Source organism: Pteropus alecto, unplaced genomic scaffold (assembly GCF_000325575.1).
Source record: "Pteropus alecto unplaced genomic scaffold, ASM32557v1 scaffold79, whole genome shotgun sequence".
NCBI classification, from domain to species: Eukaryota; Metazoa; Chordata; class Mammalia; order Chiroptera; family Pteropodidae; genus Pteropus; species Pteropus alecto.
This window is the reverse complement of record NW_006494612.1, coordinates 19,228,929-19,241,214: the sequence shown is the minus strand read 5'-3', so window position 1 is coordinate 19,241,214 and position 12,286 is coordinate 19,228,929. Positions and strand designations below refer to the sequence as shown.

The 12,286-nt window shown below is 29.8% G+C and overlaps 1 protein-coding gene across 2 annotated transcripts in view; it reads right to left on the bottom strand.

Moving 5' to 3' along the window:
- The window catches only part of LAMA2 (laminin subunit alpha 2), a 493,622-nt gene that overhangs the window by 275,673 nt on the left and 205,663 nt on the right, over window positions 1-12,286 (bottom strand). For both annotated transcript variants that reach the window (XM_006926157.1, XM_006926158.1), the window contains exons 9-10: window positions 10,816-10,915; window positions 7,464-7,624 (exon numbers count right to left, since the gene is read on the bottom strand). In XM_006926157.1, the coding sequence (XP_006926219.1) occupies window positions 7,464-7,624; window positions 10,816-10,915 (261 nt within the window). The remainder of the gene's footprint in view (window positions 1-7,463; window positions 7,625-10,815; window positions 10,916-12,286) is intronic.

The following is a 12,286-nucleotide window of genomic DNA, read 5'->3' as shown; positions in this document are numbered from 1 at the left end:
TTTTTAAATCGTTATTATAGTTGGTTATAGTAACAAAAATTAAATAGGTACTAATAATAGTTATTTTTCCATTTAAAAAAATTATCCATATAATATATATTTTTATCTGTTTGCATATTGTGATAATAAAAAGTGTCAGTTCACTTTAGACCCGTGGTTCTCAACCTAGTTTTCATTATCACGCCCCTTAGAAGCCTCTTCCGTCATTTTTTTCATAATCATCTCCATCATGAAATTTTAATTCAGTAGATATATTGTATGTACAGATGCACTATGTGAATATGTTTGCCTTATATATAAAATGAAATGATATTTTTGCCTCTCTAAGTCAATTTTCATTCCCTTAGGGGGAAATGCATGCTTTAGATACATATTTTGGTTGAATATATTTAGTGAAGTATCTAATTAGATATGTTGTGTTCTACCCTGTAACAAATGTATAAAACCTTCCCTTTTTTTATTCGGTACTCTTTTCCCCTAAAAGCAAGGTCGAATTAGAAAAATCTTACTCGCTCTTGTTTTTTTTGTTTTTTGTTTTTCCCTTGCAGTCAGATACTGTTGGGTTGACATCAATTTTCCTTTTGCTATAGTTTCCTCGGTACAGTTTCTCTCTAGAGAAATAGTCACAATAGTTTCCCTGTATTCTTCCCCGTGAAGCTGCTTTCTTATAAATTAGGTACAACTTCAGCAGCACATGTTTAACTGTGATTGTTAGTCAACTGGGAATTCTATTGACAAAGTTACCAGGAATATCTCCAGTGACATTTAAGTAATTTTGTGATAATTGCTTCACGTATTTTGCAGTCTTGTTTTTGGGAGGGGTATTTTTAGTCAATTATATATTTTCCTCTGTTATGGACTTCATTCTAATGCATCCTAATATTAAGTTAACGAAAGAAGGATAATCAGCTACTAAGCAGTATTTGTTAGTATTTACTCTTTAGATATTCTTTTCAATATAAATAATAAATGGTTGATTAGGAAGAGAGAAGAAAATAAGTAAAAATTAGTTTGCACTTTTCACAGGCTTAGTTTTAATATTAAAAAATAACATAATATTTTGAACTGTAGCTGTTGCAAGGACAGATTTCTACATGTGCTTTTAATGCTAAAAATCTTACATCTGTAACTTCAGTTTGGGAATCAAATATATAAACTGAATGCCTTTTGTAGAAATGCTTAGGGTTCAAGACTGACAAGTTAATGAGGTGATCATTCCTGTGCATAAATGGAAAATAGGAGGGAAATAAAAGAAACTAAAATGTTAGCATACACCATAAAAATCTTATTAGGAGGAAGGGAATGGAAACTTATTTTTATGTGTAAAAAGCAATATTAATAAACAAAAAAGTATTTCAGAAGGCATTTATGGTTATACTTAAGTTTGATTTTGTACAAGGCTTCAATGTGATAATTACACCTATGGAGAGTTAGGCAGGAAAAGCATCATCACTTTCCAGATTAAGAAATATGAATCAGTTTAAATGACTATCAAACCTTCACAATTTTTAAATTTTCTTCCTTCTTTCTTTTTTTTATGTGTGTGTCACTGTGTTACCTTTTTATTGTTTAATGATGAAGAAAATACATAAGATCCATAGCATCACAGAATTGAGACAGATATTAAATAGGACTGGAAATTGTGAAAAGATAATAAAGGAAAAGAAAAAGGTGTTACAAGTGATTATGGCAGAAGAATGATTTATACTGGGGAATCCAAAACAGTTTTTCTGAGAAAGTGGAACTGAGACTTGAAAAATGCTTCACTAAGCAAAGGAAGAAGGCTAGAGGTGAGGTTTTCCCCACAGTTGGAATAAAATCCATAAAATCCCAGAGTTTGGTGATTCAAGGAATTAATAAGGCTGAATTACTAGAACTGAATCTCAAGAACATTATGGAGAGGTAAGTCAAGGTCAAATCACATATTCTTGTGTGCCAGTAAGGACTTAATGAAAAGTGCAATATAAAACCCAAAGCAAAGCAAGATAAAAAATAAAGACTGATTTCCAGTCTTTTACTTCATTATCTTTCTATTATAACACTTTGGTAAAAATAAAAGCACATGTTCCTACAGAAATCAAGGTCAATTTATATTATTTATCAGAGTCTGCAATCCAACTGACTTTTAATGGATAACATCACACCAAACTTCAAAATAGCCAATTTCTAGCACGTGGTACTTAAATACAAGTCAGAACAGCATTTACAGTCAATTGACTTGTCATTTACTTGAGATTGGCTTACCTCTTGTAATTCACAAGAAGCTATAAAAATTTCAAATATTTTAACAATGCATAAAAATTAGTAAATATTTTTGAGTCTTGAGCTAGCACTATTTTCATATTTTAAAATATAATTAAAATGATGTTCATTAATGTTATCGTCTAAACAAGGAAAAAACAGAAAATCTATGTGTTAAGGTGATAGTAGTTGATATTGTATTAATTTCATATACTTTTCAAATTAGGAAATCCTTTTTTCCATCAATTAAAGAAATTTCAGACTAGAAATTATTTTAAAACACTAGAAAAAATTTTCCCTGTGTGCTTCGGATATATATTTATATTATTCCTCCTCCTCCTCCTCCTCCTCCTCCTCCTGCTGTTATTTTTTATGCCTACAGCACCTGGTCTTCCTAGGTGGTCTCCTACCCAAGTACTGCTTAGCCAGACCCTGCTTAACTTCCAAGATCAGACATCAGACTTGTTCAGGGCAGCATGGTCGTAGACCATGGACTGTGACTCCACTGGGGCATGAACTCAGGACCTTCTGCATGCAAAACAAACATGCTAACCACTACACTATGAAACCACATCCCAGATATGTTTTTAAAGAAATAATATTTAAGCACATTTGAGTCGCACTTCACTTTCATCCTGTTCCCTTCCCTTGTTCTCTAGAGGTAACTTCTATTCTGAAATTAGTACATATCAGTATATTTAAAAATTTAAAATGTATATACACTTGTGTGTATACAATATGAAATTGTTTTATGCTTTCTCAACTTTACATAAATAAGAACATAATGGCTTTTGTTTTCTGAAGTTTCTAAAATTTATCAATTTTTGTATATGTGGACCTATTATACTCACTTGAACTGTTTCTCGTATGAGACTATATGAATATATTACACTTTATCTTATTGATTTTTGGATATTTAGATTTTTTCTAGTATTCATTATAACAAGTAGGCCTTTGTTGAACATCTATTATATGCTTCTTTCTACATAGTGAATGAGTTTCTTTAGGGTAACTGTCTAGCATTTGGAGTTGGTGGCTGACAGAGCTTCAATATCTTAATGATACTAGATAATGCCATATTACCCACCTAAGGTTGTAGTATTAATTCATGCCAGTAACAGCAGTGATAAACATTTCCATTTCTCTAGATTTTTACCAGCACTTGGTATAATCAGCCATTTCCCCATTTAAAATTTATATTCATCAATAATCTTTTAAAAAATTATCTCCATTCTAAAATATTTATTTCTAGGTACCATATAGTTTTTGTTGCTATTCTAAATATTTAGTATTACATCTTCTACTTGGTTATCACTGGTATATAGAAATGCTATTGTTTTTTATAGATTGATTCTTGTATTCTGCAATCCAGTAGAACTCTCTTCTGGGTTCAATATTCTTACTAAAGTATATGCACCATTAAGCAGTTTTTTCAATAAAGTGATGGTAAACAATAATAATAGTCTTATTTTTTTGTAGTTTTAATGTTTTTCTCTCTATCTTAACTAGTGGGCAGGTTTTCTACTGTGAGCACTGGTGATGGATTTCTTTTTTATCTTCTTCAAACTGAGAATGTATAATTTTCTTTAATTCTTGATAATTCTTTTCTCCATTATTTCTTGAATATTGTTTCTTCCCAATTCCATATATTCTCTTCTTTGGCAACTCCTGATAAACTTATGTTGAATTTGATCATTCTATCAACTATGTCATTCAGAATCTCATGTTTTTATTTCTTTAGCTTCCTATGCCAACTCGTAGATAATATCCTCATGTCTGTATTCCCAATTTTCTATCCAACAGTTTCTAACTCTCTTGTTCAACCTATTCTTTGAATTTTAAACTTCAATAAGTATATATACTTTTTATTTCTAGAAGTAAATTATATTGACTACTTTTCTAAATATGGAAATTATTCTTTTATTTTAATATAGTACCCTATGTTGTATTATTTTTTCCTAGTCTTTCTTTTACAATTTTATCTTCTAATCATGTTTTTACAATTACACACTTTTACATATTTTTATTTTGATGATATATATAAAATATGATTACATATTTTACATTTATATAATTTCTTTATCCTACTCTTTCTAGTTCTCACTGTACAAATATTCTGACTTTTGTAGCTTCTGATTTCCTTTTGTGCAGTGCACAACTTTATGGCGAGCTCATTGTCATCTGAGACTACACTTTCTTTCCTGTGGGAATACTATTTTCCTGACTTACTGAAGAATTCTAGCACATGAAGGAAGAATAAATCTGACCTCATTCCCATGTGGCACATAGATTTGGGAATTTGAGTCCTCTCAGTGCATTGATTTTTTTTTTTCCCCCCTGCCTAGAGCCCCAAAGGAAAGAGAAAGTTTTCTCTCTGCCACTCCTGGCTTGCAGGTGGAATTTTCTAGCGCCTGTTTCACTGTTTTATTGTCCTGGGGTATTTCTAGAGTTCAAGTTTAAGTGAATTCAGTTCCAATTTCCCTTCATGAGTCCAAATCCTAATGTTAAATCCTAGAGGGGCCATTAAAACCCCAAACTTTAACCCTCATCTTAGTATTAAATTACCCTTCATCCCAAACTCCATGAACTTAGTTGCTCAAATTTTCTCGAGCTTATGCATAGCTTAGATTTCTTTCTTTGGTGTAACATCTAAGAAATTCCCTTTATTTCCTGAGTCAACATGTTTACAAATTTATTTGTTTTGCTCAGCAGATTGTATTTAAAATGGCAGAAATGAGAAAAATGATGTCTACTTTTCTAAGTATGGCATTTTACCAGAACTTCACTTATTTAAAAGTTACAATAAATTTAGACCCGAAGTGCTGCCTTAAAATGTCCACATATTTCAGTAAGCATTTTTTTCTATTAAACATTATGAAAAACTACTATATATTATACTGTGAGGGAATAAATGGACAAATGTTCACTGGTTCACACATATTTTAGAGATGAACATTTATATAGATATCATTTTATTTGAATTTAAGCCTGCACTATCTTAACTTCTCAATGAAATTTTACTTATTAAATAGAATCTTGACTGATGTTGTTTTATATAATCATTTTACACTTATGTCAAATCATGTATTTTTGTGAAACAGAATGAGCTATCACATTTCACTCTACATTAATGTCTTTTCAGTATTTAAATTGTAAGAATATTTTGTTGAAACACCGGGTAATTATTATTCTTATAAACAAGAGGCTATAGGCAATTATGATACACAATATGCACACATATTGTGATATAATTCTTTTCTTATATAATTCATGGTGTTTAAAATTATGTAGATATTTAATGAAACTTGTTTTTTCCTGCAAATTTTTATACTAAAAAATAGTTTATAAGAACTTATAATCCTCTGTTTAAAATACCACACAGTTGAAGACCAATTCTTTTTGATGTTAGTTACTTAATTTTTCCTTCTTTTTTATGATTTCTTAATTACTGTTCATTGTTGTGCTTTAATTGTATGTGTAGAGCGTCAAGTGTTTCTTAGGAGGTATTTTTTCTTGTTATGATTGTAATCACTCTTGGGTAAAATACTAAAGTAGGCAGCAGGCAGTAGCCCAGGGACTTTTCTCCTCTGAGCTTTGTAATGGCTACAACTTTCTTGTTCTTGTCTTTTTAGTTATTGTTAAGAAAAGAATGAACAAAATGAGGCCTGCCTCCTTAGCTCATTTGTTACTCTTTCCTTATAAATATCAGGCATCTCTACTGTATAAATGATAGGTATATGTAAATGTTCCCTTTCTTTTTTTTCCAGTGTGATTTTCTGTGTTCTAGAAACTGGGGAAGTTACTCTTCCATTTTAAGCTCAGCTGGATCTGTCCCTTAAGAAAATGATAAAGTTTTGAGATTTCTGTGGAGTTTCAGAAAAGGAATAAGGCACACACAGGATGTGTTTTGGTAAACATTAGAGATTTACTAAGAGCCTATAGGATTCCCCAAAAAGACATAGGGGATAAAGAGGGGTCACCATCTCTCTTCCTACAGACTGCTAGGCAGTCTGGGTCTACTAGAGCAACTTTTCATTTCAGATAAGATTGAAATAAAATATAATAGATCTAAAAAATTAACTCTGTTGTAATACGTGACAACTCCTTAGCATAGGTTGTGGAATTATATAAATGCGAGTTGATATAGCCCAAGATAAGTATCTCTAAATTACCCCTGATGTAACATACTTATTATATAACTATTATATTTAGCTTGATATTTTAGTCATTCTTGTTCCCAAAAATATACATTTAACATTAATACTTATGTTTACTTCTTGTATTATGGTTTACTGTTTGTATACACATGCACACACATATAACTGTAAACATATCATTTATATCACTTAGATAAACCTAATGAATTAATAAAGGAAAGATCTTAATAAGGTCCCATCTAAAATTGAAAACAAAGGGAAAAAAAGTAGAACAAAGGAAAAAGGTAACATTTATTTTTATATCAGTATGGCATGCTAAATTTCAATGGCTTGTTCATTCTCTCAGCTAATATAGCTTACACTGTCTGAGTCAAACGTTTTGGTAATGATTACTATAGCTATAGAAAATTAGTTTTATAATTTAAGACTTGTGCATGCCTCTATGTTTCCTCTATATGTATAAGCTGCAGTTGTAATTCATCTTTTGGTGTTAACATGGTGAGCTATTAGCTGAGCATGTACAACAAAGTTGCATTTCTGAAAGTATTTTTGGGAGGAAATAGGGTGCTTTTAATCAATTCCACTAGGCCTTACTATGATTTTCATAATTAAATGGAAGAGTTTAAATATGGTACTTTCAAACCTATCTGGATTCAAACTTCAGAAGACAATTTAAAAATCCAGAATGAAACCCTTCACAATTATTTTCAGAATTAGATACAAAGCTAGAGTAGATTTGAATGTACTGTAGTTTTAAAAATTGCTATTTTTGGTGCTATATACTTTTAAGTTACATTAGATTAGTAATAGGAAAAAGAGTTTTTGCTATAAATGACACAGATTCTTAAGGTGACCTGTCCTCTGTGTATTTGCTGGTTTTTAGACAAATGGCAGGTGTCTTGCTGCAGTGAACCTGGTAGGCTTCTAAAGACACTTATAAGAGTGCCACATATGGAATAGATAGTTGATATTTACTGGAGAAGTTGTAACAATTGCTTAATGCTGGTGACATATCAGAGTAGCCAAGAAAAATGACCTTCTGTCTTGACAGAATAAACAGTGTACCTTGCAGTTGCAAGGTCCCACACAAGGGTCCTCATTCGTGCTTCCTTCACCACTGCAGTTACAGGGGTTACAGTCTGGGTAGCCAGTGTAACCCCTGGCACACCGGTCACAGCTCACCCCGCTAAAGCCAGGTTTGCAATGACAGGATCCAGGTGCTAGACCTAAAGGAAGATGAGCCACATATCAACATTTTTAAGACAAATATGTAATTTAACTCCTAAGGTTTTAACTATAGTAGACTTTAAAAATCTATTTTCACACAAAAATTAGATTCATGATGTACATCACAAAAGAAAAATTAGAACCAAAGAATATATAGAAGGTTTAATTAGCAGCTGGCTATGATTTGCATACATAGCAATTTCTAAATACCTTTAAAAATATTAAGAATTTTTTTAAAAAAAGATAAAATCTCAGTATCTACCAAGATTGATACTACAGAAAAAAACACTGCAATGATCAAGGAGGAATTTCCACAAGTCTGACTGATGACACTAGATTAAGAATAAGTATTATGTGCAAAGCTGTTGGCTTATAAAACATGATGGAAATGTGCCTTGGGAGTAAAACTATACTACTTAAAACAAAAATGTAAGTATAACATCACTTAGTACAACAAAGAAAATACTCAGAGCATTCATAAGAATGGATATTTTGGGGATAAGAAAATAGAAGAGGGAAATGAGAGTAGTTTAAATTTATTTTTTCTTTTTAAATAGAGAAATGCAAAAGACGGTTTTTCTTGTATTTGATTAGAAAAATAGAAAAAATGCAAGCGTGAATGAATAAATACAAGTTATAGGCCTTCAAAATCTGCAAAGATATAAGAGCAAGTCAGTAAAATATAGTCCACTCAAAAACAAAAAAGAGAAGAAAAAGCAAAGGAAACATTATAATAAGAAAGCATAAAGCAGAATGGCAGAAAGTGTCAAACATACATATTAACTGACTATAAGTAAGTTCAATAGTCTCACTGTTTCTATTAAAAACATGTGCATGTAATGTTCACAAGAAATACATAAAATGAGAAATACTCAAAATAAAAGAATGTAAATATACATGATTTCTATTAAAAACATGTGCATGTAATGTTCACAAACATTAAATGAGAAATATATAAAATAAAAGAATGTAAATATACATTAGGAAAGCACATAGAAAATGAGAAATATTCAAAATAAAAGAATGTAAATATACATTAGGAAAGCACATAGAAAAATAAAAACTGTTGTAGTAATATTAATAAGGGCCAAAGTAAAATTCAATTAAAATAGATTCAATAGGACAAGCTCTCATTTTACATTGACAAGAATACAATACAAATATGATTTAAGTTTTTATTATTTATGCTTCTAATAAACACAAATTATAAGTACAAAAATATATAAATAATTAAAGATATTGGAAATAAAAAAATCATCCAAATCCAATGACTGAGAATGACAACCTTCCACTTTAAATATTTATAAGTGAATTAGAAAAAATATATAGAAAATTTGAATAATCTAATAATATTTAATTATACATTATATAGTATATAAATACAAATATTTATTGTAGTTTATCTATGACTAATCCACAAAAATGTTTTTAATTCCTCAAAGCAGAAATTATTTAAGGCTTGTTCTTAACATAAATTACTATTCCTAGGTTTATACCAAATGCTACAATAAACAGGGTTAAATTAATTATAAATATCAAAGAGGATGACAGAATTTCATACAAAATTTAACCCCTCTAAAAATTGATAAATATTTCTCCTAAATAAACCTTGGGTTAAAGAGAAAATCAAGAATTCAATTCCAGATAGTTTTCTAAATAGAAAATAACACCAATGAAAGAGGAGCTCAGCAATGTTTTTGGGGTTTATATAAAAAAACTATAGCCAAAAGTTAATTTGTCAGCTTAAATGCTTTCAATATCTAAAAAATAATGTTAATAAATTAAAATTCAGTTCATGCAGGAACACCTTCCTAGGAACACCACGGGAAGAAGGGATATTTAAGAAATAAACACAAAAGCAAGCAAAAAAGGACATCTTAAACAAAACTAGTCAAGGAAATCAAAAGAGGACAAATGATCAAAGAATTATCACAAAAATGTTTTAGTACTAGTTAATTTTTACTGAATGTTTTCAAAGTTTGAAACTTATGGGGCATATAAAAATGGAAGACTGAAAAAAAATGGAAGGCAGTATAATTCGGTTTATGAAGCTAGTAAAAACTTGATATCAAAATCTAATGAAGATAAACCAAAATAAACATAATAACAGCTAACACTTAAATCATATTTATTTGATGGTAGGAATTATATTTAGCATTATATATTACACATAGGGTAGAAAGTTAAGTGTTACTACTGAAAATGTGATTTAGTTGTTACTATAAAAAGATAAAGGACGGTAAAATTTAAAATGACTTAAATAATTTACCATTTGAATATTAAAATAATCAGATTTTTAATATTTTAGTATTTAAGATTATATGACTTAAATTGATAATCCTATAGTTTTATGAAGAAAGCAGGTAAGCTAAATTATGCCAAAGAAACGTTACTAGGCTTTTAACTTGAAAATCTTTGGAAAGAAAATCCTATATTGTAGCATGGCCTATTTTAGTTCTTTCAAAGAAGAGAAGAATCCACTTTTAGAGATATAAAGAAACTGTTCCAGATGTATTCCATGAAATTTCTGCTTAACTTTGGCAAGTAACTCTCCTGGAAGTAGCTCCTAAACACTTTATAGCAAGGAGTTCTTTTGGCATTTGATTCCTTAATGTTTCAAGGTTATCGTGAATTTGAGTTTTCAAATTAAATATTTGGCTTACATTAGTGTCAGCCTCTTTTCCTCCTTAAACCCATGACTACTACCCTTTTTAGTCCTTTATATACACTCCTTACTTTCCATATTATTGACTACAGCTCAGTATGTGACCTCTTCTAATTGTTCTCATTACAGTATACACATCCCTCAATAAATACTATCTTTTCATCATAGAAATGACAGAAGCTACAAAACAATCTAATAAATAACTAGACATAAAAAATTACATATATCACTAATTTTTGATTGACAGAAGAGGCATATGCATAGATATGTAAATATGTATATGTAATGCAAAATAAATGATTCAACTCTTCTTGCATTTAAATAATTATACTTAAGCATGTAATTCATTATTGAGATGAAATTAAAAAAAGAAACAAACTACTTCCTGGAACGAAATTTGAGTGATATTAGAAGAAATTTATATTAAATGAATGAAATTCATTGCAAAATGTTTTCCTAAAAAAAATCGTATTTGGTTTTTAGTTGTCTTTTTATCAGAACGGTGGCCTCTGTTATGGCTCTCACCTCGCCGAGCATGTTTTTCATCCTTGACACAGACTTTATTTAAAGAACCAATTGAATTACAATGGCACGGCTGGCATGGTCTTGAATACCTTGGAGATACCTAACAAAAATATTAAAATGCTTTTAATCAAGTGTAATAAAAACACCAATATTTTTCAATTCAGTAAATTTTAAGATCAAATTAATTGTAATAATACATAGTAATAAATTATACAGAGAAAATTATAAGAAATTACCTTTAATGCATGTTTGCAACTTCTAAAATCTATTTCTTGTAAATGAATATGCAATAGTAAAGAGGAAAGTACAATAAACTCCTACATATTTGTTACCTAGATTCAGAAATTATTAAGATTTTGCTATGTAAGTTTCATCAGATTTATCTTGATTTTATTCTCTCTTTTTTCCCCCATTAAGCAATGTTTCACAGAAAAACTGATAATTAGATTGGAAATTAAAGAATGAGTAGGAAGAACATGAGAAAAAAAAATAACTTCTGTGGGGATATGGCAAAAAATTTCTTTTAGATAAAATCTTGATTCTTATGAATATGATTTATGATTCCAGTGGGGAGCTTGAGTAGACCAAATCCTCCTAAATCATTATCTCTCTTTGTAGTAATTAGGGAAAACTGCCTGAATTGATGATGAGGAAACCTTCTAACATATAGATTCTATGAATATGTCTACTTTACATTTGATTTTTAATTTTATTAAAATAAAAATTCACATTCCTAATTAGGCCTTAATGTAAACATTGATATATATGTGTGTGTATATATATATATATATATGTATATATGGATTTGTGTGTATATATACACTTAAATGCATATATTTATTTTAACTATTAAACATGCATTTAGTAGACAAATCTAAATTAAATTTTAAGACAATAATTTTAAAAATATTATAGAGATAAGTTATTTAGCTGTAAAATAGCACAAGGATGGACAAATGAATCCATGGAATAGAACTAGAGCTCCAAAAATTTAACCCCAGAAATTGACCCATATGATCGACTGATTTTCAATAAATTCTTCAAAGCAATTCGAAGGAGAGAAAGGAAGTATTTTCCAAAAACTGGTGCTAGAATAGATTAGCCTTGTATATCTCAATCATTATGTCACATCATACACAAAAATTTACTTGTGTATGGGCTGTAGCCCTAAAACTTAAAATGTTTCTAGAATAAAGAACATTTCGACTTAAACAGACACTTTACAAGAGAAGATATAGGAATAGCCAATAGCACTTAAAAGAAAATTATATTCATAATGAGATCATTGAATTTATAATGGAAGATCTGCTGTAGGACCAAACATTGATAGAAATGGCTTAGTGATTGCCAAATACCCACACTTACTATACTCACACCCACTAGAATGGCTAATTCAAAAAGATAATCAACAACAAATATTAAAAATGATATGGAAGAATAGGAACTCCCGTACATTTTTGGTAAACATGTG